The sequence below is a fragment of the Globicephala melas genome, chromosome 11 (genome assembly GCF_963455315.2).
Source record: "Globicephala melas chromosome 11, mGloMel1.2, whole genome shotgun sequence".
Lineage (NCBI taxonomy): Eukaryota > Metazoa > Chordata > Mammalia > Artiodactyla > Delphinidae > Globicephala > Globicephala melas.
In genome coordinates, this window is record NC_083324.2 from 24,369,101 (window position 1) to 24,392,831 (window position 23,731).

Genomic DNA, 23,731 nt, shown 5'->3' on the forward strand with positions numbered 1-23,731 from the left:
TTCCAGACTCTGGCAGTAGAGCACAACACTCAATGACCATTAAAGGAGCTAGGTGTATTTGGGTTCTAACAGAGACCTTTAAAAAAAAAGTTAAGGTAGAAAATAAATAAAACACATATAATAAGTCACATAAGTCTTAAGTGCATAGCTTGATGAATTTTTACATCCATGTGCACACCCACATGTCACACACACACACACACACACGTATGTAGCCATTACCGAGATCAATATACAGAACACTGAGTGTTCCAGCAGGCTCGCTCGCGTCTCCTCCCATTGAGCACTTCTCTCTCCCAGAGGTAATCATGATTCTGACTTACCCCCCTAGATTATTTTGCCTGCTCTTGAATTTCATATAAATACAGTATGTATTATTTTGTTCTAACTTCTTTGTCATCCACATTGCTTGCATGTAGCAGTAGTTTGATTTTTTTGTTGTTGTTGTGCTGTCTAGTCTTACATTATATGAATGTACCACCATCTTTATCCATTCTTCTGTTGATTTAAACTGTCTCCAGTTTTTAGCTACTGCTGGGAATTTCTTTTTTTTTTTTTAATTAATTATTTTATTTATGGCCGCATTGGGTCTTTGTTGCTGCTCATGGGATTTCTCTAGTTGCGGTGAGCGGGGGCCATTCCTCACAGCGGTGCATGGGCTTCTCACTGTGGTGACGTCTCTTGTTGCGGAGCACCGGCTCTAGGCGTGCGGGCCTCAGCAGTTGTGGCTCACGGGCTCTAGAGTGCAGGCTCAGTAGTTGTGGTGCACGGGCCCAGTTGCTCCGTGGCATGTGGGATCCTCCCGGACCAGGGCTCGAACCCGTGTCCCCTGCATTGGCAGGCCGATTCTTAACTACTGCACCACCAAGAAAGTCCTGGGAGCTTTCTTATATAAGTGGACGTATGTATGCACTCATTTCCTACCTAGGATTGTTGGTTCCCTGTGTAGGCATATGTAGGCATAAGCGGCTCATCTACAACAGATACTGCCAAACAGATTCCAAAGTGATTGTACCAATTTGCACTAGTACCTACATGCGTGAGAGTTCCAGTTGTTTCTTGTCCTCACCAACATTTGCTATTGTCAGCCTTTCCAACGTTTTGTCATCCTGGTGGATATGCAGTGGTATCTCATTATGATTTGAATTTGCATTTTTTCTGATGTAGAATATTGAGCACCTTTTCAAATGTTTATTGTCTATTTGGAGAGTTTTTTTGTGTGAAATACCTGTTGAAATCTTTTCCCATTTTTCTTTTTAATTGGGTAGTTTGTCTTTTTCTTGCTGATTTGTAGAAACAGCTGGGTTTTAATCCTGACTCTGCTTCTTATTAGTGGTGCTTGGACAGGTTGCCTCACCTTTTTGAGCTGCATGTATAGGATGGGTCCAGTAATACCTGTTTTATAGGTTGTGGTGAGGATAACTTGAAGAAGTGGATGTTAATGACTAGCTGTGGTTCCAAGCACAGAGAAGGCATGGGTGACTAGTATCTAAATTGAGAAAAAAATCTATTCTAATATCAGATGAGCAGCCCATTAAGATATTTTAATATATTTCTTTCTCTTTCCCAATGTCCTCTTTTCTTTTTTATATTAGTAGCACAAAAGGAAAGACAGTGGCCATATGCATAATACGTAGTAGGCCAAAGTGACTGATCTCTTACAAAGGATCACTAGAAGTCATATCTATTCTCCTAAGAATTTTGTGCTTGCAACTGGGACAAATGAGAACCAGAAGAGAGTTTCTGAAAAGAAGAGAATAAGATAAAATGCAGATGTAGGACCCAATTAAAGAAATCTGCCTGCCCTGGGTAGTGGTGGGAAGCATGTCTTTTATTTCCTCTTTCTTCTTTGTCAGACAGCTTCTTGAGACTTCATTTCCTCATTTTCAAAATAGGAGTAACAATTACTTCCTTAAAAGGTTGTCAGGAGGCCTGGCACAATCTTGGTCTCCTGTAACCACTTCACATCTGGAGGATTCTGGGATGGGTCACGGTTATGGTGATAGTGCTAGCTGTGATAGGATGGTGGTGATGGTGTTGAAGATGCTGAATGGACCACTTCTGTTAGGAGGCTTGTTGCCAGCCCAAGTGTATAGCTGTTTCAGGGGCGGAGGCAGTGGCTGTTTCAGGGAGTAGTGTGAGCTGCAGCATGAGGTGGGAAGGCCAGAAGGGGGAAAGAGTCCTCTACTGTGGGAGCACCCAGCACAGGATGCCCATTTGTATCCCAGATTCGTGTATGTTGGAGTTGATATGGGCATCCCAAAGCATATTCCTGTGATGGATTATATATTCCTAAAATACATAGAAATCAGAAGAGGAGACATCCTAGTGACACAGGCAGTTATTGAAACTCGCCTTGAACACCCGTATCAGCAGTGACCAGAACCTGGTTTCAAGGGAACTTCCTGGAAAAGCAGCCTCCTTTCATACTGCTGAGAGGCACAGGGTTGTGACTGCTGAGTAAACACAGGCTTTGGATGTGGACAGAACTAGGTTTAACAAACAGCCCCTCCATTCTCTGGCTCTGTGATCTCGGATAAATTACTTCCCGGAGGTTTCCTAATTTATAAAATGGGGAAAATAGTACCATCCCAATAGAATTGTGGTGAGAGTTGAGTGACGTAATACATAAGAAGCACCAAGAGAGGCCCTGGCAGGTAACAGGTGCTCAAACTGCAGAAATATATCCATGTATCTGATGAGTCGCTGTGCACACTCTATTTCCATGACAACTGTTTAGTGAGCAGAGTGGAGTGATGCAGAGGAGGAGAGGGTCTTTCGATGTAACCAGGAACACTTGCTAGACCTTATCTCCGGGTTGTGGATGAAAATGGGCTTCCTTGCAGGATTGGCCTCTGTAATTCTTCCACTACAACGTTGAGTGTTAGAGCAGTTACAGTTGAGATAAGTCTGCTGTGTGACTCACGCACCATCAAGGCCACGTTGGACAATTTATAATTTACTAACATAAGGCCCACTGATAGGCACATTCAAATGGTGCGTGCTGTAGGCTTAACTGATTCTGTCTTCCTCATTAACTCTGATCTGCTGAAAGCCCTTCAGCACACGCTAAAGGTAGGATAGGCTAGGCCAACTGGAAAGGACTAGTTGGCCCCCATGGGCGAGTTTTTCTTTTATTGTCAGCTCTTGGGCTCTCTGTCCCTGAGTTTTTGCATATCTGCAAGAAGGTAAGCACTCCCTACAGTGGTGCCCCGCCCCCAAGAAGCACACTTGCCTTTCACATCACACTCCCTGGCAAGTATCAGATCTGTGTTTCATGCCCCCTTTACTTACTTATTGTGACAGATGTATTCAGAAGCTCATTTGGCTGGTACATGAGTATAGTGACAAGTTCTAACATGCACATGGTGAATATACTGTTGGGAGTCCTAATTTGTGTCCTGAAGGCAGCAGGAGTCAAAAGACACAAAGATGATACTGTAGGTTCAATGTTAAGTTGCACAGCTTCAAGGAGGGAGGGGTGTGGTCTTGTAAAACAGGTCATTTGTAGAGAGATATGGTCATACAAATGTAAAGAGTCAATTTTGAGAGCATCCCTTGTGCAATCAAAGTCTGAGGTTCCTGGAACTTTGATCTTTGATTGTGCATTGCAGGATCATTCTTCTTTAGCTATCTTAAATTGCATATTTGCATTGCATGAGCCATTTTCGGTTGTAATAGCTGGAAGCTTGCTTTTTCTGCATTTTCTTGGAAAACCTGTAGAAAAAGCTCATTTGTGTTCCATCCAAGCAGATGGTCATCTTTCACACCTTGAAGAGAAGTAATGCTAGAATTGTGGCACTTGAAGGTAAATGTTCCATGTCTGCCCTATTTCCATTTCTTGTTGCAGAAAGCCATAAGGATTCTGTTGATTTCCCATTTGCTGTTTGATCCCCCTGTTGACTTACAAAAGCCAGAGAATTGTCAATGGAGTTGTTTCTTCGTAAAGGGGTCTCTTCCTCACACTTCCATGGCAACTCAAGTTAAAATCCAGCTGGAAAATACTATCTCAAGCTGATATATATATTTTTAATGGTGGAAATCAAAGGTTATTATAAGGAAAATACCCATCTCTTTGGGTATATAAATACCCAAAGCTAAGTGATACGTCATTTATCTTTGACATATGAAAGTCATTATCTTCCATAAGTCATGAAAAAACATGAACAATAGAAACTCCAATATCACTCTTCTCTTACATGTTGATCTTATTATAATCAGGCCCTTTGGTCACTTTAAAAAGCATCAGATATAAAGAGACACTTCTGTTTTCCTTCCTAACACTATTTTCCTTAATAACCAAAATATTTGTTATTTCTTATAATCATTATAAACTTATGTCCATATCTAACTAGACGTCATTTTCCAGACAGAACTTGGCTGCAGAATCTAAATAACACAGATTAAATTATTATCATTTGAAGAGCGTTTTTCATTTTTATCAGTATCTCCCTTGGTCTGTTAGCACTATTATTTCTTGATTCTCAGAAAGTAAGAAATCAATAATTTTTTCTGCATTTGGCTGTTGTTGAACATAGATGTAGATGTTTAATGTGGTAGTTTTCTTTTTTCCTGGAAAGCTGTTAATTCATAGATGTATCTTAAAATTAATGACATCTTAGAACTAAGAAAATTTTGGTGTTATAAAAATTACCAGGCTACCGCTTTAGTTCCTTAGGAATTTTGCCTACAATTAGAATAAATTGCCATTTGGTGGCAATAATACTTCCCTCTTATCTACCCTCCATGGTTCCCTCAATGGCATGGAAAATTTAGTCCAGGTCTCCAGTGAACACCTTAATTTTTTTCATTCCAAATTAATTTTTCTCTTATGTAAGCAATACATACCCATATTTCATTAAAAACAAAAGCATCACAATAAATTTTAATATCCTCTTTAACCATCCCACCCTCATACTGTTTTCATTTGTCTTCCCCAAAGGTGACCATAGATTGCCATTTTAAATTATTCCTCTGGGATATTTTTCTAATCATTCATAAATATATATATGAATCCACAGAAAATGGATAATATATAGTAGAGCGAGAGTGTGTGTGTTTGGATTAACATAAAGGGTGCCACAGTCTTCTTTGAAAGTCTTGGTAAAATCTGTCTGTAAAGCATCCTGGCTTGGGACATGATTTTTTCCTTATGAAAGCTAGGAAAAGGGGGTGAGGAGATAATTCTTTAACTTCATTTCATTTTGGTTACAGTCATTGCTCTACTCAGGATTCCTACTGCTTCTTGAGGTAGTTCCATTAATTTATTGCCCTCAAAAATGATCTATTCTAACTAGACTTTGAAATTAACTGGTATAATGCTGTACATGGTATTCTCTTATACATGAAAATAAATCTCATATATTTTTAATGCCACCTTTTTTGCTCTAAAGTTGATTTATTTTGTGATTTCTCCCTACCCTCCCCAACCCAGGGTCATATTTGCCAAAGGCTTTTCAATTTGATTAGTCCTGTCATAAAAATAGCTTTTTCTCCTGATTTTTTCTTTATTGCCTACAGTTACCTGTCTATAATGCTACCTTAATTTCATTATTCCCTTTTTCTACATTTTAAAAACAACTTTATGGAAATTTAATTCACATAGTATACAATTCACATCGTTCTCAAAAAGTCAGGGTTTTTTAGTATATTCACAAGATTGTGCAGCTGTCACCACAGTCTAACTTTAGATGTTTTTTATCTCCCTCCAAAAGAATCCTAGACTCGTTAACAGTTATGCCCCATTTCCTCCCAAATCCCATAGCTTCAGTAAACTGCTAATCTATTCTCTGTCTATAAATTTGCCTGTTCTGGACATTTCATATCAGTGAAATCATACAGTATGTAGCATTTTGCGTCTGGTTTCTTTAACTTAGCATAATGTTTTCAAGGTTCATCCAAGTTGCAGCATGTATCAGTACTTCATTCCTTTTTATTGCTGAGTAATACTCTATTGTATGGATATACCGCATTTATTAATTCATTTGTTAGTTGATGGACATTTGGTTTGTTTCCACTTTGGGCTATTATGAATAATGTTGCTAGCAACATTCATGTACAAGTCTTTGTGTAAAGGTATGTCTTCATTTCTCTTGGCTATAGATCTAGGAGTAGAGTTTCTGGGTCCTCACCAATACTTTTTAATGATGGCCATCCTAGTGAGTATGAAGTGGTATCTCATTTTGGGTTAGATTGGCATTTCCCTAATGACTAATGATGTTGCACTTCTCATTTGCTTATTGGCCACCTGTGTATTGTCTTCGGAGAAATGTCTGTCCAAGTACTGTGCCCATTTTTTAGTTGTGTTATTTGTCTTTTTGTTGTTGAGTTGTAGGGGTTCTTTATATAGTCTAGATGCAAGTCCCTCATCAGGTATGTGATTTACAAATATTCTCTCCCATCCTGTGGATTGTCATTTCACATTATTGGTAATATTGTTTTCAGCACAAAACTTTTTGATTTTAATGTAGTATAACGTACCTATTTTTCCTTCTGTTGCTTGTGCCTTGGTGTCATTGTCTAACCCAAATTTACTCCTATGTTTTCTTCTAAGAGTTCCATAGTTTTAGATGTTACTATTGGGCCAGTGATCCATTTTGAGTTACTTTTTATGTACGGTATGAGGTAGGTTTCTAACTTGATTCATCTGTATGTGCATATCCAGTTGTCTCAGAACTATTTGTTGAATTTTCTTTCGTGTTTTAAAAAATTCATTTCATTTTTATTTTTATAGCTTCATGAATAGAAAGCATAAGTCATTAATTTTGTCTCTCCTGTTCTCTAATACATGCATTCAAGGCTATAATTCCCTTCTGTGTAGGAATCTAGGTCTATCCCACAGATTTTATTATTATTATTGATAATTTTTCCTTCTTTTTCTGTTAATTTCTGTTTTTATTGCATTTTACTCCATGAAGGTGGCCTGTATTATGTCACATAATAAAACTGAATATAATTTTATCCAAAGGACATTTCTATTTAAAAGTACCTATAAAGTCTTTTTTTTCAACCCTATAGATGTATTATACTTCCTTTTACACCCAACAGTGCTCTGTACTTGGTATGTGCTAATACATATTGAAGGGAATACGTATGCAGAGCAAGCCTTTAGAGGAAATCCACACCTAAATGTTAGAAATGATTGATGTGATAGTAATAACTAACACTTACTGAGTACTTTCCTCTGTGCCAGGCACTCATGTAAGTACGTTGTCCAGTATTTACTCGCTTAGTCTTCATAACAATCCTACGAGGCAGGAACTCTTTATTCCCATTTTACAAGGTGTAGCAAGGTGGAGTCTCTTAGCCAATGATTCACGTCAAGAGAGAGCCAGCGGGGTGGGTTTTGAACGCAGCTAGGGTGGCGCCAAATGCCACTCTGAAAACTACTACATTCTGTTGCCTCCCAAGTGGTCACTTTTCCACAACATTTAATTGGTCTGATTCCTAGTCATTTCTGTAATTGCTTTGAACAGTCAGTCAAGGAAATTCTTGGCCCTTTTCTTTCAGTTGTTTGTTAAATAGTGTTGTAAGGAAGTGTCTACATTTTGCTGCCACTCTAAACTGTGCCCTCAAGACCCTGCATAGCTCGACCTTAAGGTTTAGAAGTCAGATACCCAGGAAGGAAGGCTAGCCCAGGAGCTTATTGATTTTCATTTTTTGTGTGTGACAAAAGAAAATTCAGAAGAAATGCAATTAAGCATCTCTCCTGGCTTAGGCTGGAGACCACACAAGCTCAGAGAGTCTCAGTTTTTGAGATCAAGTATCTACACTGATTAAAAACCAAGTAGATTTTCATGGAATCTTTTCATTGTGCCTCACTTATACATAGAGAAACCTGGTCTCTGGAGCTCTAGTTGAAAATAAGTTGTTATTGTTAGGCGTATTTCCAAACCAAATTAGGGCTATTTTTCTCCCCTTATTGAAGATTGGAAAGCTACATCCTTGAATACTTATTGAATAAAAGTTCCCTTCTTTCTTTCATAAAGAGAATGGCTTTTATATTTTTGTTCCCATCTGTGCAGTCTCTAAGCAGATTCCTAGCAAAAGAGCAATTTAATTTGTTCTGCACAATCATTTTCTTGTGGAAAACTAATAACACACAAATTCCATTTTTCAGCATTAGGTTGTAGCCAAAGGCTTTTGAGAGTTTTATGTGGAATCAGCTTTCCTTTTTCTTTCTTCTTTTTTGATGATGATCGAGAGGGGAAATGATGTAAATGTTCACATGTATTATGTACATGGTTGATAAAGAAACCAACCCCTTAAGTTTTTATTGTTTCTCGCAAACCAAAAATGTAAGCTAATACTTTGCATTCAGCTCTCAAGGCCTTTCCATCTTCCTAAAACTAGATGTGAGACAAGAATGAAGCAAACGAAAATGCTTTTCTTCCAAGGTGTCTCAGTCACTGTTTCTGACTGCCGAGTGACATCCAGGGTGCTGGTGTGTGCATGTTGCTAAGCCCTGGGAGCTGTTCCAGTTTGCACGTGTCCTCAGAAGTAGAAGATGGGGGCTTTCATTTTGTGAGTACTCTTTGTATAGAGATAACATCATAATAACAACGATAGGTGACATTTAGAAGCACCTTTTATGTGTGGTGAACTGTGTCAGGCACTTGTATATATTATCCTCACAAGTAGGTAGTTTTGGTACCTTTTTACACATGGAGCAACAGGTGCAGACCTAGCAAGTAAGTTACCTCCATGCCCAGAGCAGGAAAGTGGAGAGACGGGACTAGAACCCAGTGAGTCTGACTCCAGAGTTGAGTCTTTTGACCATCCTAAGTGACCAGAGGATGAGGAGCTTTAGAAATGCCATCCCTCCACATCCTAGTTTGTGCAGGAAACAGACAGCAAGACAGACGTGCACACAGTGACTGCTTACTGAGTAGCAAATATCGAAGGAACACATTTTGTTTTTTCATCTGCTGCAAAACCCAGCCGATACTGCATTCAAGGGAAAGATATATGTTACCTTGTGATCTGGATGGCTCTGCTGCCCTCTCACCTTTTCCTCCCTCATTGCACTTTACCGTCACATGAAATCTGGTCCTCTACGTTGAATCTAGGTTCCTCATTGCCCTTGTCCTCTCTTCCCGCCAGGAAGAGACATGTCCCTTGCTTCCTCCCTCACTTTTCTTATTTTCTTGTCATTCGTCCCCTCAGAACATTCCTCCTGCCCCGTTATCTCCTCCTGTCCGAACTGAGTCAGGAATTCTCCGAGGATGGTTGCTCGTGGCTCTGTCACACCTGGGTTGGGGAAAGGCAGGCAGCAGACGCCTCCTTCCTTTGCCGGTCTGCAGGGTTCTCTGCCTTACAACGAGTGGCTGACATTTCTAAGGACTGGCCATTTGACAATAGAGAAGAAATGTGTGTCTTTAGAGCCAGAGGACTTTCAATAAAGTTTTCTTGCTAGGGAGGGTGGGGGCTATAGGGGAGGGATGCGTCATCAGAAACAGAGTGGAGATGATACCACTAGGCTCTTACACATTGTTTTAAAGAGTGGATTTGAATGGCACAGAGATAAGCCTTAAAGAAACAGCTTGATTCTCAACCAGTTTCCACCTTGAATTCTTGACGTGGCTATTCCTTGAAGTAGATTTCACAAATTAATATGCTATTCTCCATCCACCTTTAACTCAAGGAAAACTATTATTTCAGACATCAGAGTTCTTATCTTTGAAATTTCCTCCAGAGTTGACGAAGAGGCAGAAGGGCAACAGTGGGTCCTACCTGAAGGCGCTTGGAAGCCTGCTGCCCCTCCCTCTTGGGAAGTCAGGGTTGCATCCCTACCAAGAGAATCACGCCCCCCCCCCCCCCCCCCCCCCCCCGCTCCGGCTTCCCCGACCCGTCCACCCAGCCTCCTGCGTCTTGCAAATGGAGCAGCCTCATTTCCCGCCTTTCCTTGGCCAGGGGCTCCCCCAGGACCTCGCGGGCGATGGGGACCTGGCATGCCTGGCGGGAGAGGCAGTGCCCGCCTCGCTGGGCTCCCGCCGCTCCGCAGGTGGGGCCCTAATCCCCCTGGCCTAGATATCCGGCAGCCTCTAGGAACCCGGGCTCTGTGATGTAATGCTCTTTTTTCACACTCCCGGCTTAAATACAGATGGAAATTGTTGTCATGTGTTAGAAATGTCGCCAGTAATATAAAAGGCGCAAGCTTGGGCATCTCCTCTCCCTTCTCGCACAGTCACCTGCTCCTGCCGCCAGCGCCTTCTTCCCTCGCAAAACCTCTCCGTGGTCAGGAGGCCGAGGTGCCCCCAGCTCGCCTAGAAAGGGGTTCGGATCCCCCCCCCCGCCTCTCTTACAGCCGCAGCAGAGCCGAGGACAGGAGTGGTGGGAGGCTCTTTCAGGCTCACAAAGGGAAGGATTAATCTTGGCGATTGGGCTGGGATTTGCAGGCGAGTACAAGTGGTCCAAGATCGCCCCCTCGCCGCCCCCGCAGGCGCCTGCCCACCTCTGGATTCGGACGATCCGCCCCTGGAGGAAGCCTGGGCACAGGCAGGAGGCGGCAGAGGCGCCCCGCCGCCCGAGGTTTGCGCTTGGGTTGTGGGAACATCCATGGAGGTGAAGATGCCATGTGTGGTGTGTGGACCAGAGAGGAGGGGCGGGGAGAAACCGGGCCAGCTTGGGAGGGCCAGATGGCTGCGGCTGCGTTCTAATTCACCGGGCAGGCCCGTTTGGCCGGGCAGGGCGGGCGCGGGAGGGCGGGGGAAGAAAAAAAATCAGGGGTCAGTGGGTAGGGAGAGGCCGGGCTCTGGAGCAGATGCCTGGCGAACAATGGGGCTTTTGAAGGAGATGCTGGAGGAAGTGTGGCGCGCGCTTTGTATTGCCTCCTCCGCATTGCAGGTTGGAATCGGGCAGCTAAATTTTAATGAAGTGCATTCCAAAGTGTGCTCGTCAGCCTGGGCTTTCGAGCGAGGGGCTCGGCTGAATGGGGACCGGCGGTGGGAGGGGGAGGGGGCCGCCGAAATGAGTTCCCGATGGATGGTAGAGGAGGAGATGAAAGCCTGCTCAGTGTGGAGGGCAGGGGAAGGGATGGGGGGAAAAATCAATACATCCCCGTGCATATTAATAGGCTCCAGCAGGTGTTGGGAGATGTATGTTGCTGCATTGTTCCGGCGCCCAGGCTGGGGAAGGCCGGGGAGAGGCTGAGCTACTTCTCCCCGGCGCGGTGGGCAAATGCCTTTGCACTTTGAAGGGCTTTACAAGCTCCCGGGGAAATGAAGGGGGGAATGAGCTGCCATACCCTCCTCCCGTTTTCCCCATTTTTAAAAGAAAGAGAGTACGTGCAGAAGGCTTTTTAAGTTTCCTGGAAATTAACATGTGTGTATCAGAGCCCTGTCTCATCTAGATAAGGTATGCATGTCTGTGGGCAACCAGAAAATAGAAAGCAGGATCTAGAGTCTCTGGCTTGCTGAGTGCTTGGGAGCCGAAAGGCTCTTCTCTCATTTCTGGTTCTTGTAAGTGAATGGGCCAAGCCAGGAAGGCTTGGCGAGGGGGAGGCGGGTGTTTAAAGAGGCATGAAGGCTGGCCCTTCCCCTTCCCAAGTCCTCAGTCTGTCTGAACTGAGTACCAGGCAGCAGTGGAGTATGCAAGGAAGCTGTCATGTCCGTGGTGTTGGAGCACAGACTTTGCCTCAAACACAAAGAGAATGGATTTGTTTCTGAGCCAAATTATTTGAGGGCATGTGAGCATACTTATAAGGATTAGGAGGTATGTAGTGTCCTTTTCTCTTTCCTAGGGTTTACCATGCTCTCACTTTGTCAATTGAGAATCATTTAGGAGAGTACTCATGAGTGTGTGCTGACCAGAAAAGCCTTGGTGGTTTTCGTTGTTGCCTGTTGTGTTTGTTTGTTTTACACTCCTCTTGAATTCAGTGCTTTCAAAAGGTTCGGGCATATTTGTTGGGGGCTCCAATAAAACTGGAAGCTTTTGCATGAGGTCATTATGACTTTTTAATATTAAAAGTATTTGACTGAGGGTGTGTATACAATGCACATGAACCCCATGTATATGCACTTAGCAACCCAAGAATAACATATTGTCTTTCTGGTTCTGGGAAAATAGATGCATTTCTTAGTTGAGAAAAACTTGCCTTTTATCACCTGTAAGGCTATTACCTTCTAAAAACTGGTGTTTTTTGATAACTTTGGAAGCCCTCAAGTATTGATTGGATATGCTCTTAGGTTTTTTTGTGATTTAACTTGCACTGGAACTTGTCAACAAGATGCAGCTCATCACTTGCCAATGAATTTTAGTGATGTTGAAAGCTTTAGCAGATGAATGGTATCAACAGAGACTTGATTCCTCCATTTCTCAACTGAGCAAACAGAAGCAGTCTGCTCTACCCTCCCAGTATCTTTCCTCTTCTATTTTGGGAAAAGGGGATGGGCCAGAGGGAAAAGTTCCCTAACCCTGAACCCCCCTACCCGGACCCCACCAAATTAAATACTGAAGGTTACTCATTTGCATCCCTATGTAGTTTCTTTCTTAGGCTGTATTTCTGTGGCAGCAGTAAAAAAAAATGTTTGGGTTTTGGTATTTGGATTTGTTGTGCTTGTAATAAAGAGATGTGGGATCAGCTTGTTGTTCTTTTCACTTAATTATAGCTCCTGAATGGGTCTATTATTACCTTTAAACTTGAGTCTTACCTGCTTGCTGGTCTGTGCTGAGCAAAAACATGGGCAGTTGTGTTTATCATGCGACCTCCCTGGGGGAGACCAGAGCCCCACTGCCTTTTAAGTTAACTGAGGTCAGAAGAAGCAGTTTGTGATGTGGCCCATGGTGTGTTTCCTGGAGCTACCAACCATGGAACCCAGGTTCTCTGAAAACTTTCAGGTAATAGTTTCATTAACAGAAAGGACCACCTCACTCAACCCGGTGTATTTTTCTGATACCTAGGACTGTCTTTGTGATCAACAGCTGTAGCTCCTTGACATTCTTAAGTATAAGAAGACAAACTATGCCCGTGCATTAAAGGTACCACAGAAGCCATGACAGTAGCTGGTATTACTAAGGCACATGTAGCAGAGGCTTCTGATGAGGCACTCCCTCTCTCCCCCTTATTTTCCATTCTCTCTTAGCATATGGATGTGGGTAGAGGAGAGAGAGAATGAGACTCCCATATTCACAAAGGAGCCAATCACCTTGATTAAGTGATACCAGTGACTGAAAAATTAAATTGTAATTTCTGTTTGTCCCTATGCTGTGTCACATAAAGCAGGTGATGTGATATCAGTAGAGATTGCTGATTTAATAATCCCAATAAGTATACAGATCCATGGTGCTGGCTTATTAGGGTTGCTGTAGGGAAGAGAATTTGGGAGACACCTATAACTAAAGGTAAAAGGATTTCTAAAGGGAAATGTAAACATAGAGATGATAGTACTAGAAAATCACAAGATCCACCCCCCATCAATACACCCAATACATGGGTGTATTTTCATGGCAAAATCCAGTTAGAAAATGGTGATCACCATTTTCTCAGCATGTTTGCTTCTTCTTCTTTCTGAAAATGTTTTTATGTTGATAGTCAGACCCCAAATATTTGAATGTAAGCACATCCCTTGCAGTCATACTGACACCCTCTGGCACCAGAAAAACTGTCAGAGCATTTTTGAGAAGTCTGGTGGGAAGAAAAACCAGCAATGCCAGCCATTAATTCAGTCATTCTGCTGATGGCTGTGTCTGACAGCCGGTTGGCTCTGGGTGACTTTTCGGCTTTGGGGGTATTATAAACACTAAGTGCAAAGATCTTGCTGGCTTACCGGGTCTTGATGCAAGTTTCTGCCCCTGGGAGCCTCTAGCACAACTACATGATCAATTTAGGATGCCCACAGCCAGGAGAATTATGTCCAAACAGTGCCTCTGAAAGACTGTGATACGCCGTTTTCACTGATTTGATAAAAATGGCACTAAACCCATTCACTCCCCAGTAGTCTATTGAGTTGATGACTGAAGGCTATCTAGATACCTGTTTTTGTTTTTATCTGATAACAGTTCAAGAGCTGCTGTTGCTGATTTTTATTTCTTCTTCTAATGAGGTTGGTATCCCTTAAAGTTTCGATAGGCTGTCAGATTTAAAAACAGAATGGGGAAAATATTACCTAATTTTTACTAAGATGTTTGAGAAGATTGTAAGCATGAGAGTAAAGAGGAGGTCTTAAAAATGAATTACTAGGGCTTCCCTGGTGGCGCAGTGGTTGAGAGTCCGCCTGCTGATGCAGGGGACACGGGTTCGTGCCCCGGTCCGGGAAGATCCCACATGCCGCGGAGCGGCTGGGCCCGTGAGCCATGGCCGCTGAACCTGCACGTCTGGAGCCTGTGCTCCGCAGCGGGAGAGGCCACAACAGTGAGAGGCCCGTGTACTGCAAAAAAACAAACAAACAAACAAAAAACACAAAAATGAATTACTAAGCTGAAGGTTCTTGAATGAAAAAATTTTGAACGTGTTGACATTTGTGGTTATCTAACCTGCAAGGGCAGCAAAAAAGCATAGTGCATGTAACTCTGTTTTGTGAGGCTTAGCAGTTTTGTCCCTGGGGGTTTTCACTATTTCTCTTTCTATATCCCAGTTCTAAGCCCAACACTTAGCTCGTAATATATGTTCAACGAATAGTGGATGAATGAGTGGATGCATTGAGAACTTAGACCAGTCATTGTTAAGAAGTTTGAGTTATTTCCTGGAGTGGAGCTACTCTTAGCAAAACAGAGCAAAAAGCACAACTCCATGAAAAATCATTTTAAAAATAAAAAAAGGAAACACCATTTTCCCTCATTTTTAATAACATACATTCTTTCCCACAAACCAGCTAGTTTTTCCTGTAGTGCTGTTGGAAATTTAAAAAGCATTTAGATTTCTACTCACTGTTTAATTGATCTTAAATGCTGGGCTGTTCTCCTGATTAGAGAATCTCCTTTTCCCGCGACCTGTCCCACTATAGTTGACCTGGGTTCTGAATTATCGCACTGGGTATACTTCTTTGCCGCAATAAAGTTTAGATCAGTGGGAATCTACAAATTTGACAACAACCATATTAAGTAACTTGCCTATGAGACAGAAAGTGTCATAATTTTCTAACTAATTTGGAGCAATGCCAAAGAGAGTTGCTTTAAAAACACTTAACGATTGTAGTAGAGACCTGAAAGGGAAGCAAAAAGGCTAAAACGTTTAGCTCCTTATTCTGAGGCTTAATACTCTAGTTTATGGAGGACTTTGCTATTTCTTTTTTAAACCCTTTCATTCATTACTTGTATTTTTACCTGGAGGTGGTCTCATATTAGAACTAACTTACTTTATAAACATTTGACTGCCTACTATGTGCCAGGCACTTTTTAGGTATTAGGGATAGCTCAGTGACCAAAACAGACAAAAGCCCCCTGCCCTCCTAGAGCTTGTATTAGAATCTGTGTTAATTTAGTCCTAATAAGATCAGGGAGTAGGGAATAAGGGTGAAATGATTAGTTAAAATGAAATCTTTCAGCTGTGAGAAGTTTGTGCCTAAAAATTACTGTGGTTGGTAAAACTGAGGCTTGCTTGCACAGTGAAACAGTGCAGTATAAAATTACACGCGAGCCTCATTCTCTCCTCAGCCTTACTCCTCAAAAATAACAGATTTTTAAAATATATTTTTAAATATAAAAATTTATATATATACATAAATTTGGTTTCTCTCCCTTTTTACATTAGTATATACGCACACAACTTTTTTTCTCTTTTTTCTTTCAAAGTAAATGGTATCACACTCTACATTCTGTTCAATCAATAACAACTTTTTTCCCCTACCTGAAATTGACACATTAATATGATAAAACAAATATTCCTACCTAATTCTTGGTAACAACGACCTGGTAACCAAAGCCTGGGCTTGAGGGTTGACGTAATCTATTTAACTGTTACTTAGATGGAGAGATTTAACATTGTTTCTATTTTTTCCAGTATTACTAACAATGCTGTAATAACTATCTTTGTACACTAGTAGCTTGGTTTTTCTTATTGCCATTACAGATGGCCAACTTTCCACATTAGTACATGTATGCTTAGTTCATTCTTTCTCATAATTGGAACCTACATTTATTAGATGACTCTTTGCTAGGGCTGGTTCATTTTGTTCTCACAAAACCTGTAAGATACTCATTCAGCAAATATTTATTTAGCAACCTTTATGTGCTAGGAGCTGTTCCAGGTGCTTGGGATATTATTGACCAAAAGAGATAAAGATCCCTCGTGGGGTTTATGTTCTAGTCAGGGAGACAGACAATAAACAGTAGATGTACTCAAGTGAGTAAATTATTTTGTATATTAGAAGGTGGTATGGAGGGCGGCAGAGTAGAGTAAGGTGGTCAAGACCATGGAGATGGGGCATGTTGCAATTTTAAACAGGGTTGTCAGGGTAGACCTCACTGGGAAAGTAGCATTTAAGTAGAAATTTGAATGAATGAAGGAAGGAGCCTTGTGTGTATCTGGGTGAGGTACAGATGCCCCGTGGCGGAAGTACAAAGCCCTGAGCAAAGGCCCTATGGCAGAAGTGATACCTGCGTTGTGGGAAGAGTGGCTGGAATAGAGAGAATAGTTGCTAGAAGTGTGGAAGGAGAGGTCAGAGTGTAAGGGAGAGCAGACAGGTCATGCCAAGCATTTTAGACCATTTTAATTACTTTACTCAGAGTGAAATGATAGTCATTGCAAGGTCTTGATTGGGATAATGACATGCCTCAATTAACATTGGAAAAGTCTCACTTTAGGTCATGTGTTAAGTATATATGGATGGGCGGAAGCAGAGAGCACAGGTAGGAAGCTGTTATGGAAATCCTGGTGCAAGATGGTGGTGGTTAGAACAGAGTAGTAGTAGTAATAAGGGTGGTGTAAGAAGTGGCTGGATGTATTTTGAAAGTGTTCCCCAAACAATTGCCTGATGGGTTAAGATGAGGGGTGTGAGAAAGAACAACAGGTTTTTGTTTTTGTTTTTGTTTCTTTTTCAACTGAACACCTTAAAGGATGGAGCTGCTGTTTGCTGGATGGGCAGAGCTGGGGCTGTGTCATCTCTTGGTTTAACATCTGGAGTTTCATTTTGGACTTAACTGAGTTTGAGAGATTTATTAGCCATGGAAGTGGGCTGTCAGGAACACAGTGAGCCTGGTGTGTGGAATTCATGGAGAACATCACTATACCATGATTTCCGTCATCATTCCCAGGTGTGGAATGCTAGAAACAGTGCTGAAAAGGAGCATCCTTGCACATATACCTGGGTGCCCAACTGTGAATCTTAACTTAGGTTAAGCTGAAGGTGGCATCACTGAGTTTAAGAGTGTGTGCATTTTAGGATTCGAAAATACTTCCAGATTACTCTACCAAAAGAATTGTATGATTTATGTTCCCATCAATGTGTATAAGAGTATTTATTTCCCTTCATCTATGCCAAAACTTAATACCGTCTTTTAGAGTTTTGCCACTTTGATAGGTCAAAGACTTTTTATAGCCTTTTACTACAAGCTCACGTGTCTTCCGGTCTCAGAAGCTCCATCCAGCTTCTGGAAGACGTAGAAATTTTCCGTGCTCTCTGAAGGTTTGTACAATGGTGATGCAGGTCATACTTGGTAGGACAAACTAATTGCTTGAGGACTTAGCTCTCTGCAAGAGGATGTAACATATTCAGCATTGTTCAAGCAGCTAATTAAACACTAATGGGGAGACAAATCATGGCGTGAGAGGCTAGGGGTTCTGGGAAGCATCAAGTCATTGATTGTTGAATGCGCAGTCATAAGAATTGTGAGGGACCCGGGAGGGGAGAGACACAGAGGCCCTTGTATGTCCTGCCAAGGAGCCTGGAACTTATCCTGAGGGCAGTGGCAGTCTTAGAAGAGTTTAGGATGGGGCATAACATGGTCTTACTTGTATCTTTTGAAAACCACTCTGGCAGACATCTAAGACAGGGTTGTCAAACTGTGATCCTCAGGCCACTGCCTGTTTTTGCTAAAGACGTCTTACTGGAACACAGTCCTACGCTTATGTATTGTTTATGGCTACTTTTGTGCTACAGTGGTACTGATAGTAGTTGAATCAGAGACTGTGTGGCCTCCAAAGCCTGAACTATTTACTGTCTGGCCCTTTCCAGAAAAAGTTTGTCAACGCTTGATTTAGGGGATGAAATTAATGCAGTGGGGGCCAACAGGGAAGCTATGGCCAAAGTGAAAAGTTAAGGCAAAGGAGGAGGGGAGGCCCAAGAGATATTCAGGAGAGGGAACTTAGTGAGTAATGGAATGGGAGATACAGAAAAAGGGAGGAGTCCAAGATGGCATGCAGGGTCCTGGGAAGAGTGACCAGGCAGACCGGAAGGTCATAAGGGAGCTCTCAGTGGAAATGTCCAGCAAAATGCAAGATAAATGAGCCTGAGTATGGTATAAGTGGGTGTTCAAAATGGCAAGTTTGGACCTGTTTTCAAAGTATCTTGTTAATACATAAAAGTCCAGAAGCATCTCATCCTGCTGCCCCATCTAATGTCCTATTCTGGAGATGCGTCCCTTCTCTGCCATTTTTGATCTTTCTTGACCAGTCAAGGTTTGGCTTCATGTCTGTGCCCTTCAGGAAGCCTTCTCTGCAGACTACAAGCTGTCCACACTGACCTATCCCTGCTTTGAACCCTTATATAATATAGTGGAAATCCTTTTTGCCTACATGGTTCTTCTCTCAAGTAATCATTTCTCATTTCCCTATCTAGATCAGAAATTCAAGGAGAGTTTCCATGTCTCAGGCATTTTTGTGTGCCTACCAGGTCTACCATGAAGTCCCAAATTAGGTGTATAAATGTTTATTTCTTATTTACAGAATAGTCAAATGATTGGACAAAGCAAACTTACTCCACCTCAAATATCATTCATCAAAAATTTATTGAAAAAATAAAATTTATTGAGTACATTGTATATGCCAGGCACTCTGCTAGGTATCAGGTGTATAATGATTACCCTCATGGAACTTTATTCTAATGGAAGATAGAAAAGATGTTACCCTCTCTGCTCTTCTAATTCCTAAAACTATAGAGCATAATATTGCAAGAGGACTCTGAGATTGTATTCTTGCTCAGCCCTCTTTTTTCACGTATGTTTAAACTGTGTAGAGGTAGAACTTGAACTGCCCATCTCACCAATAGAATGGTGAGGCTTTCATCTGCGTTGTTCAGATTGAACAGTGTGATTTGGTTTCCATTCAAGAGCATAGTAATTCATTGTTTTAATGCACTTTTGTATATAGGGAGTTGCTTGTCATCTTTATTCTGGTGAGTGTCCATTCTAAAGTGGTTATTTTTTTTTTTTCCCTGCTATTAATACAACCCTACCAGACTTGTGTTTTACTGCAAAAGCTCTGCCTTAATGGGGTCAAATTTAGGGAGGAATGCTTCACCCTGGTTCCCATTTTATTCTCATATAACATACTGATATCTGTATTCTTGGAAACTGACATGGAAAATGAAGGAACACAGAGTCTCTGGCAGCTTCCTGTTTTCATCTTTACAGGAGTTGAAAGCATCAATTTTCATTTCATGCTTTGAATTACTTGTAGTATAGGTTTTTAGAGAGTCTTTGGTAGGCAGATAAGCCTGAGCTCTGGACCTGCTCACAGAGGAGCCTCTAAGGAAAGCAAGAGAATAGGCTCTCAAGCCCCAGGGAGGGGACCATATGTGTGCTGGGGAATTGAGGTCCGAGAGCGTTGCTCTCCCAACAGTGCCAAGGGGAGCTGCTCTGGCTTGCCAGACACTTCGTAAAAGTGCTTGCTGATCGAGTGCTTTTGCTTGGTGTCTTTGTGTTATGATATGTCATGCAAAGAAGTGGAGTAGAAGGTGCGGCTAATATTCCAATGACAGTAAAAAAGCATCAAGGTAAAGAGAGATTTGGGGGCCCAAAGATATCTTATTGGGGAATGGCAAAAGATGTCAAAAGGAACTAACCATGACTTTGATAGCAAAGCCCTGACCCAGCAGTAGATGAGGATGGAAACTGCCAGGGCAATTGACCGGGTTATTCCTGTGGTGCATCTTCCCTAATGGGAAACCAGCAAGCCTTTGGAAAATTACAGCTTCATGACAGTTTCTCCCCTGTAAAGACATACATTAGCTACAGCAGATTTTGTGACATTACAGACTGAAGAGAAACCTGCCTCCCCCCATCCCAGAAGCTTTCCTGCACCACGTTTTTGTATTTTCCAGTATCCAGAGTGAAGGTGCTGGAGGGGGAACTGTTCTACTTGCCAACCAGAAAGAAGGTGTTAAAGAAAAAAGTCTGTTACTTGCCAGTTGGAAAATATGTATGTTCCAACATGTTGTCTTTAAGAAGACTACTTGTAGTTTGAGATGGCTGTAATCTAGGTGAGTTTTAAGTATTTTAATGCATCTATGTTTAATTTCTCATGTTAAAATCACAATTTTTTGAAGTGAATTTTATTTACCATTTAGAATTTACTTACAATAATGTTTGCTCTTTTTGCTATATAGTTCTCTGAGTTTTGGCAAATGCAGTCTTGTAACCACCTTTCCATTGAAGATACAGAATAGTTCTGTGTGTCCCCCCCACCCCCTCAACCCTCCGTGGGGCAAAATTCTTTCCTCTTACCCACTCCCACCCCCCTCTTTTTATGGCCACACTGCGTGGCATGTGGAATCTTAGTTCCCCGGCCAGGGATCAAACCCGTGCCCCCTGCAGTGGAAGCACAGAGTCTTAACCACTGCACTGCCAGGGAAGTCCCTCCTCTGACCCTTTTGTTGTCAGTCTCTTCCTCCACCTGTAGGCAACCATCTATTTTCTGTTCTTAATAATTTTGCCTTTTCCCTAATGCCGTATAAATGGAATCATATAGTATGAAGCTTTTAGATTTAGCTTCTTTCACTTAACAAAAGGGATTTCAGGTTTATCCATATTGTTGCTGGTATCACACTTGATCCTTTTCCTGGCTGCATAGTATTCCATTGTATGGATGTACCATGGTGTGTTCATCCATTCACTAGCTGAAGGACAGTTGAGTTCTTTCCAGTTTGGGGGGATTATAAGTAAAGGCAATAAAGGAGCTTCCAAAGGAAGCAAGAGAACAGGCTCAGAGCCCCAGGGGAAAAAATCACAGGTGTATTGGAAAGGTTTTGTGTAAACATAGGTTTTCGTTTTGCTTGGGTTAATACCTAGGAGTGAGATCACTGGGTCATGTGGTAAGTATGTGCAACTTTATAAGGAACTGCCAGAGTCTTTTCCAAAAAGCTGTACCATTTTGCATTCTCCCTTAGTAATGTTTGAGAGTTCCAGTTGCTCTGCATCTTCACTAGCACTTGGTATTGTCAAATTTAAAAAAAGGTTTCTCCCCCCTAGACTTTCTAATGCATAGTGTAAGGGTATTTCATTGTGATTTTAACTTGAATTTTCCAAAAGACTAAGATATTGAACATGTTTTCATGTGTGTATTTGCCATCCATATGTCTTTGGTGACGTGTCTTTTATCCATTTTTTAAAGTAGAATTTTTTTTAATCACAAATTTTGATGGAATGCACCAACTGTCACTCAATCCTGCTAACATTTGGCTTGCCTGATTTTTTTACAAAATACCAAAAGTTTGATACTTTCAAACATCTATAAGCATCTTATTTTCTTTTTTAAAATTGAAGTATAGTTGATTTACAATATTGTGTTAGTTTCAGGTGTACAGCAAAGTGATTTATATATGTATATATGTACTTATGTGTGTATGTGTGTGTATATATATATATATATATATAAAAGAATCTGAAAAAATATATCTATAAAGAATATATATAGTGTTGTTGGGAAAAAAAAGAATATATATGTAGTTTTCATATTCTTTTCCATTTTAGATTATTACAAGATACTGAATATAGTTCCCTGTGCTATACAGTATAAACATCTTGTTTTCAAACATTAAGCTTATGACAGGAATTAGTCAAGTCTGGACTTACATCTTGGCTCTGTCATTGACTATCTGGCTGACATTAGCAAATCATTTGACCTCTGTAAGATTCAGTTACTTCATCTGTAGAATGGTCTCAATGCCTAATTGCTGATGGGTGTTAGGATGAAATTAGCTAATTGCATAAACACAACATGTAGTAGGCATTCACCAAATAATAATTCTTCTTACAAATATCAGTATCATTGACTCAGGTGAACTTATGTAGGCAGGTCCACGTTATCCATTGTAGCACCAGTGTCTAGTATAATACCAAGTGCATGAAAGGAGTGAATGAAGTGGTTGAATGAATAAATGAATCAAGGAAAGCATGCCTACTCTTTATACTCAACTCACCAAGGATATCACACGTATAGTTTTGTGAGGCCCTGTCTTGAATCTAGGGGTATTTGCTTAATTGTAGCTCTATTACATTTTCCATTTATTTTAGTGCTATAGCTCTTGATATCTTTTTACCCATGCACTTCAAATTTATTTTTAGGGAGGCTGAGGGTATAAGGATTTGGGATGTCACATGATTTTCTTCTTCTTCCCTCTGTTTTTATATGCTTTTTCAAAGGTCAAAGAACCATGACCCATGACTCATTCTTAGGTTTCTGTTCCACTTGAAAGGGATACTTGCAAGTAACTGCAGATGAATCTATGGCTTCCCAGCTTTGTGAAACTCTCCTTATCACTCAGTTCTGCTGGCGGTTGCTGCCAATTATGTCTTGGCTGTTTTTCGGGTAGTGGGTGTGTGTAGGCTGGTCTTTGCCTTCTCCAAGAAAGAGGGCCTGTAGATAGAGCCTCTGAGTTCCTATAACCTGACCCCATTTTGAAGAAATTGCTGCCTTTGGCAGGGTGCTTTCAGAGCCTCACCCATTCCAGAACTGGTCTGAAAAACCATTGTTCCAGCTGGTTGCTGCTTAGTCAGCTGTTAGAACCGGCCCAGAAGATCTCATTCTGTAGGCTGAGCAATATTGGAAACCAACCTTCCACCCTAAAGGGAGGAAGTTAACATTAAGCCAGTTTGCTCTCTTCTGCAGAAGTAGCTTTTCTAGGTTGTGGAAAATGGAAATAAGGGTGGAGAATGTCCGAGTCTGGACGCTCTGTGATGTGTTAATTATTTTATGTTCCATCTAGCTTCGAACTTCACACCACTGTCGCTGTGGAAAGTTCTCCAAATTGAACTGCCTTTCATATTCTGGTAATCCATTTCACCTTTGAGAGTCTAGTAGAAGCAATAATCTCATCTTTGAGGAGAAAATGGCAAAGCTCTTCTTGGCATAGATTTTCAAAGCAGCTCTCACACTTGGTAAATTCCCACCTAACCTAAATGTGTTTTCAGTTCTTCTTCATTAAAAAGTTGGTTAGAGGGCTTTTGTCGGAGCGCCGGGAGAGGACTGAGGTTGGCGGCGTGAACACAGCCTGCGGGGCGTTGGTGCACCGCGGTTGGCCGGGAGAGAGTCCGGGGAGAAGTCTGGAACTGCCGAAGAGGCAAGAGACTTTTACGTCCCTCTTTGTTGCCTGGTGCGCGAGGAGAGGGGATTAAGAACGCTGCTTGAGAGAGCTCCAGGGACGGGCGCGGGCCGCGGCGAGGGGTGCGGAGCCCAGAGACGGACGTGGCTAGGGCCGCCCAGAGCGGCTAGGGCCGCTGCTGCCGCCACCAGGAGGCCTGTGTGCGAACACAGGTCACTGGCCACGCGCCCTTCCGGGGAGCCTGTGCAGCCCGCCACTGCCGGGGTCCCGGGATCCGGGGACGGCTCCCCCGGGAGAATGCACAGGCGCACCTCAGG

General features: G+C 41.9%; 1 protein-coding gene across 20 annotated transcripts in view; it reads left to right on the forward strand.

Annotated features, from left to right (window-relative positions):
• Positions 1 to 23,731, forward strand: part of MAGI1 (membrane associated guanylate kinase, WW and PDZ domain containing 1) — a 622,562-nt gene that overhangs the window by 380,107 nt on the left and 218,724 nt on the right. The window contains exon 1 of one of the 20 annotated variants that reach the window (XM_060308865.1): positions 9,870 to 10,003. The exons of the other annotated variants lie outside the window; for them this stretch is intronic. Coding sequence (XP_060164848.1) covers positions 9,877 to 10,003 — 127 coding nt within the window. The 5' untranslated portion in view covers positions 9,870 to 9,876. Of the gene's footprint in view, positions 1 to 9,869; positions 10,004 to 23,731 lie in introns of those variants that run through there. 20 annotated transcript variants of the gene reach the window in all.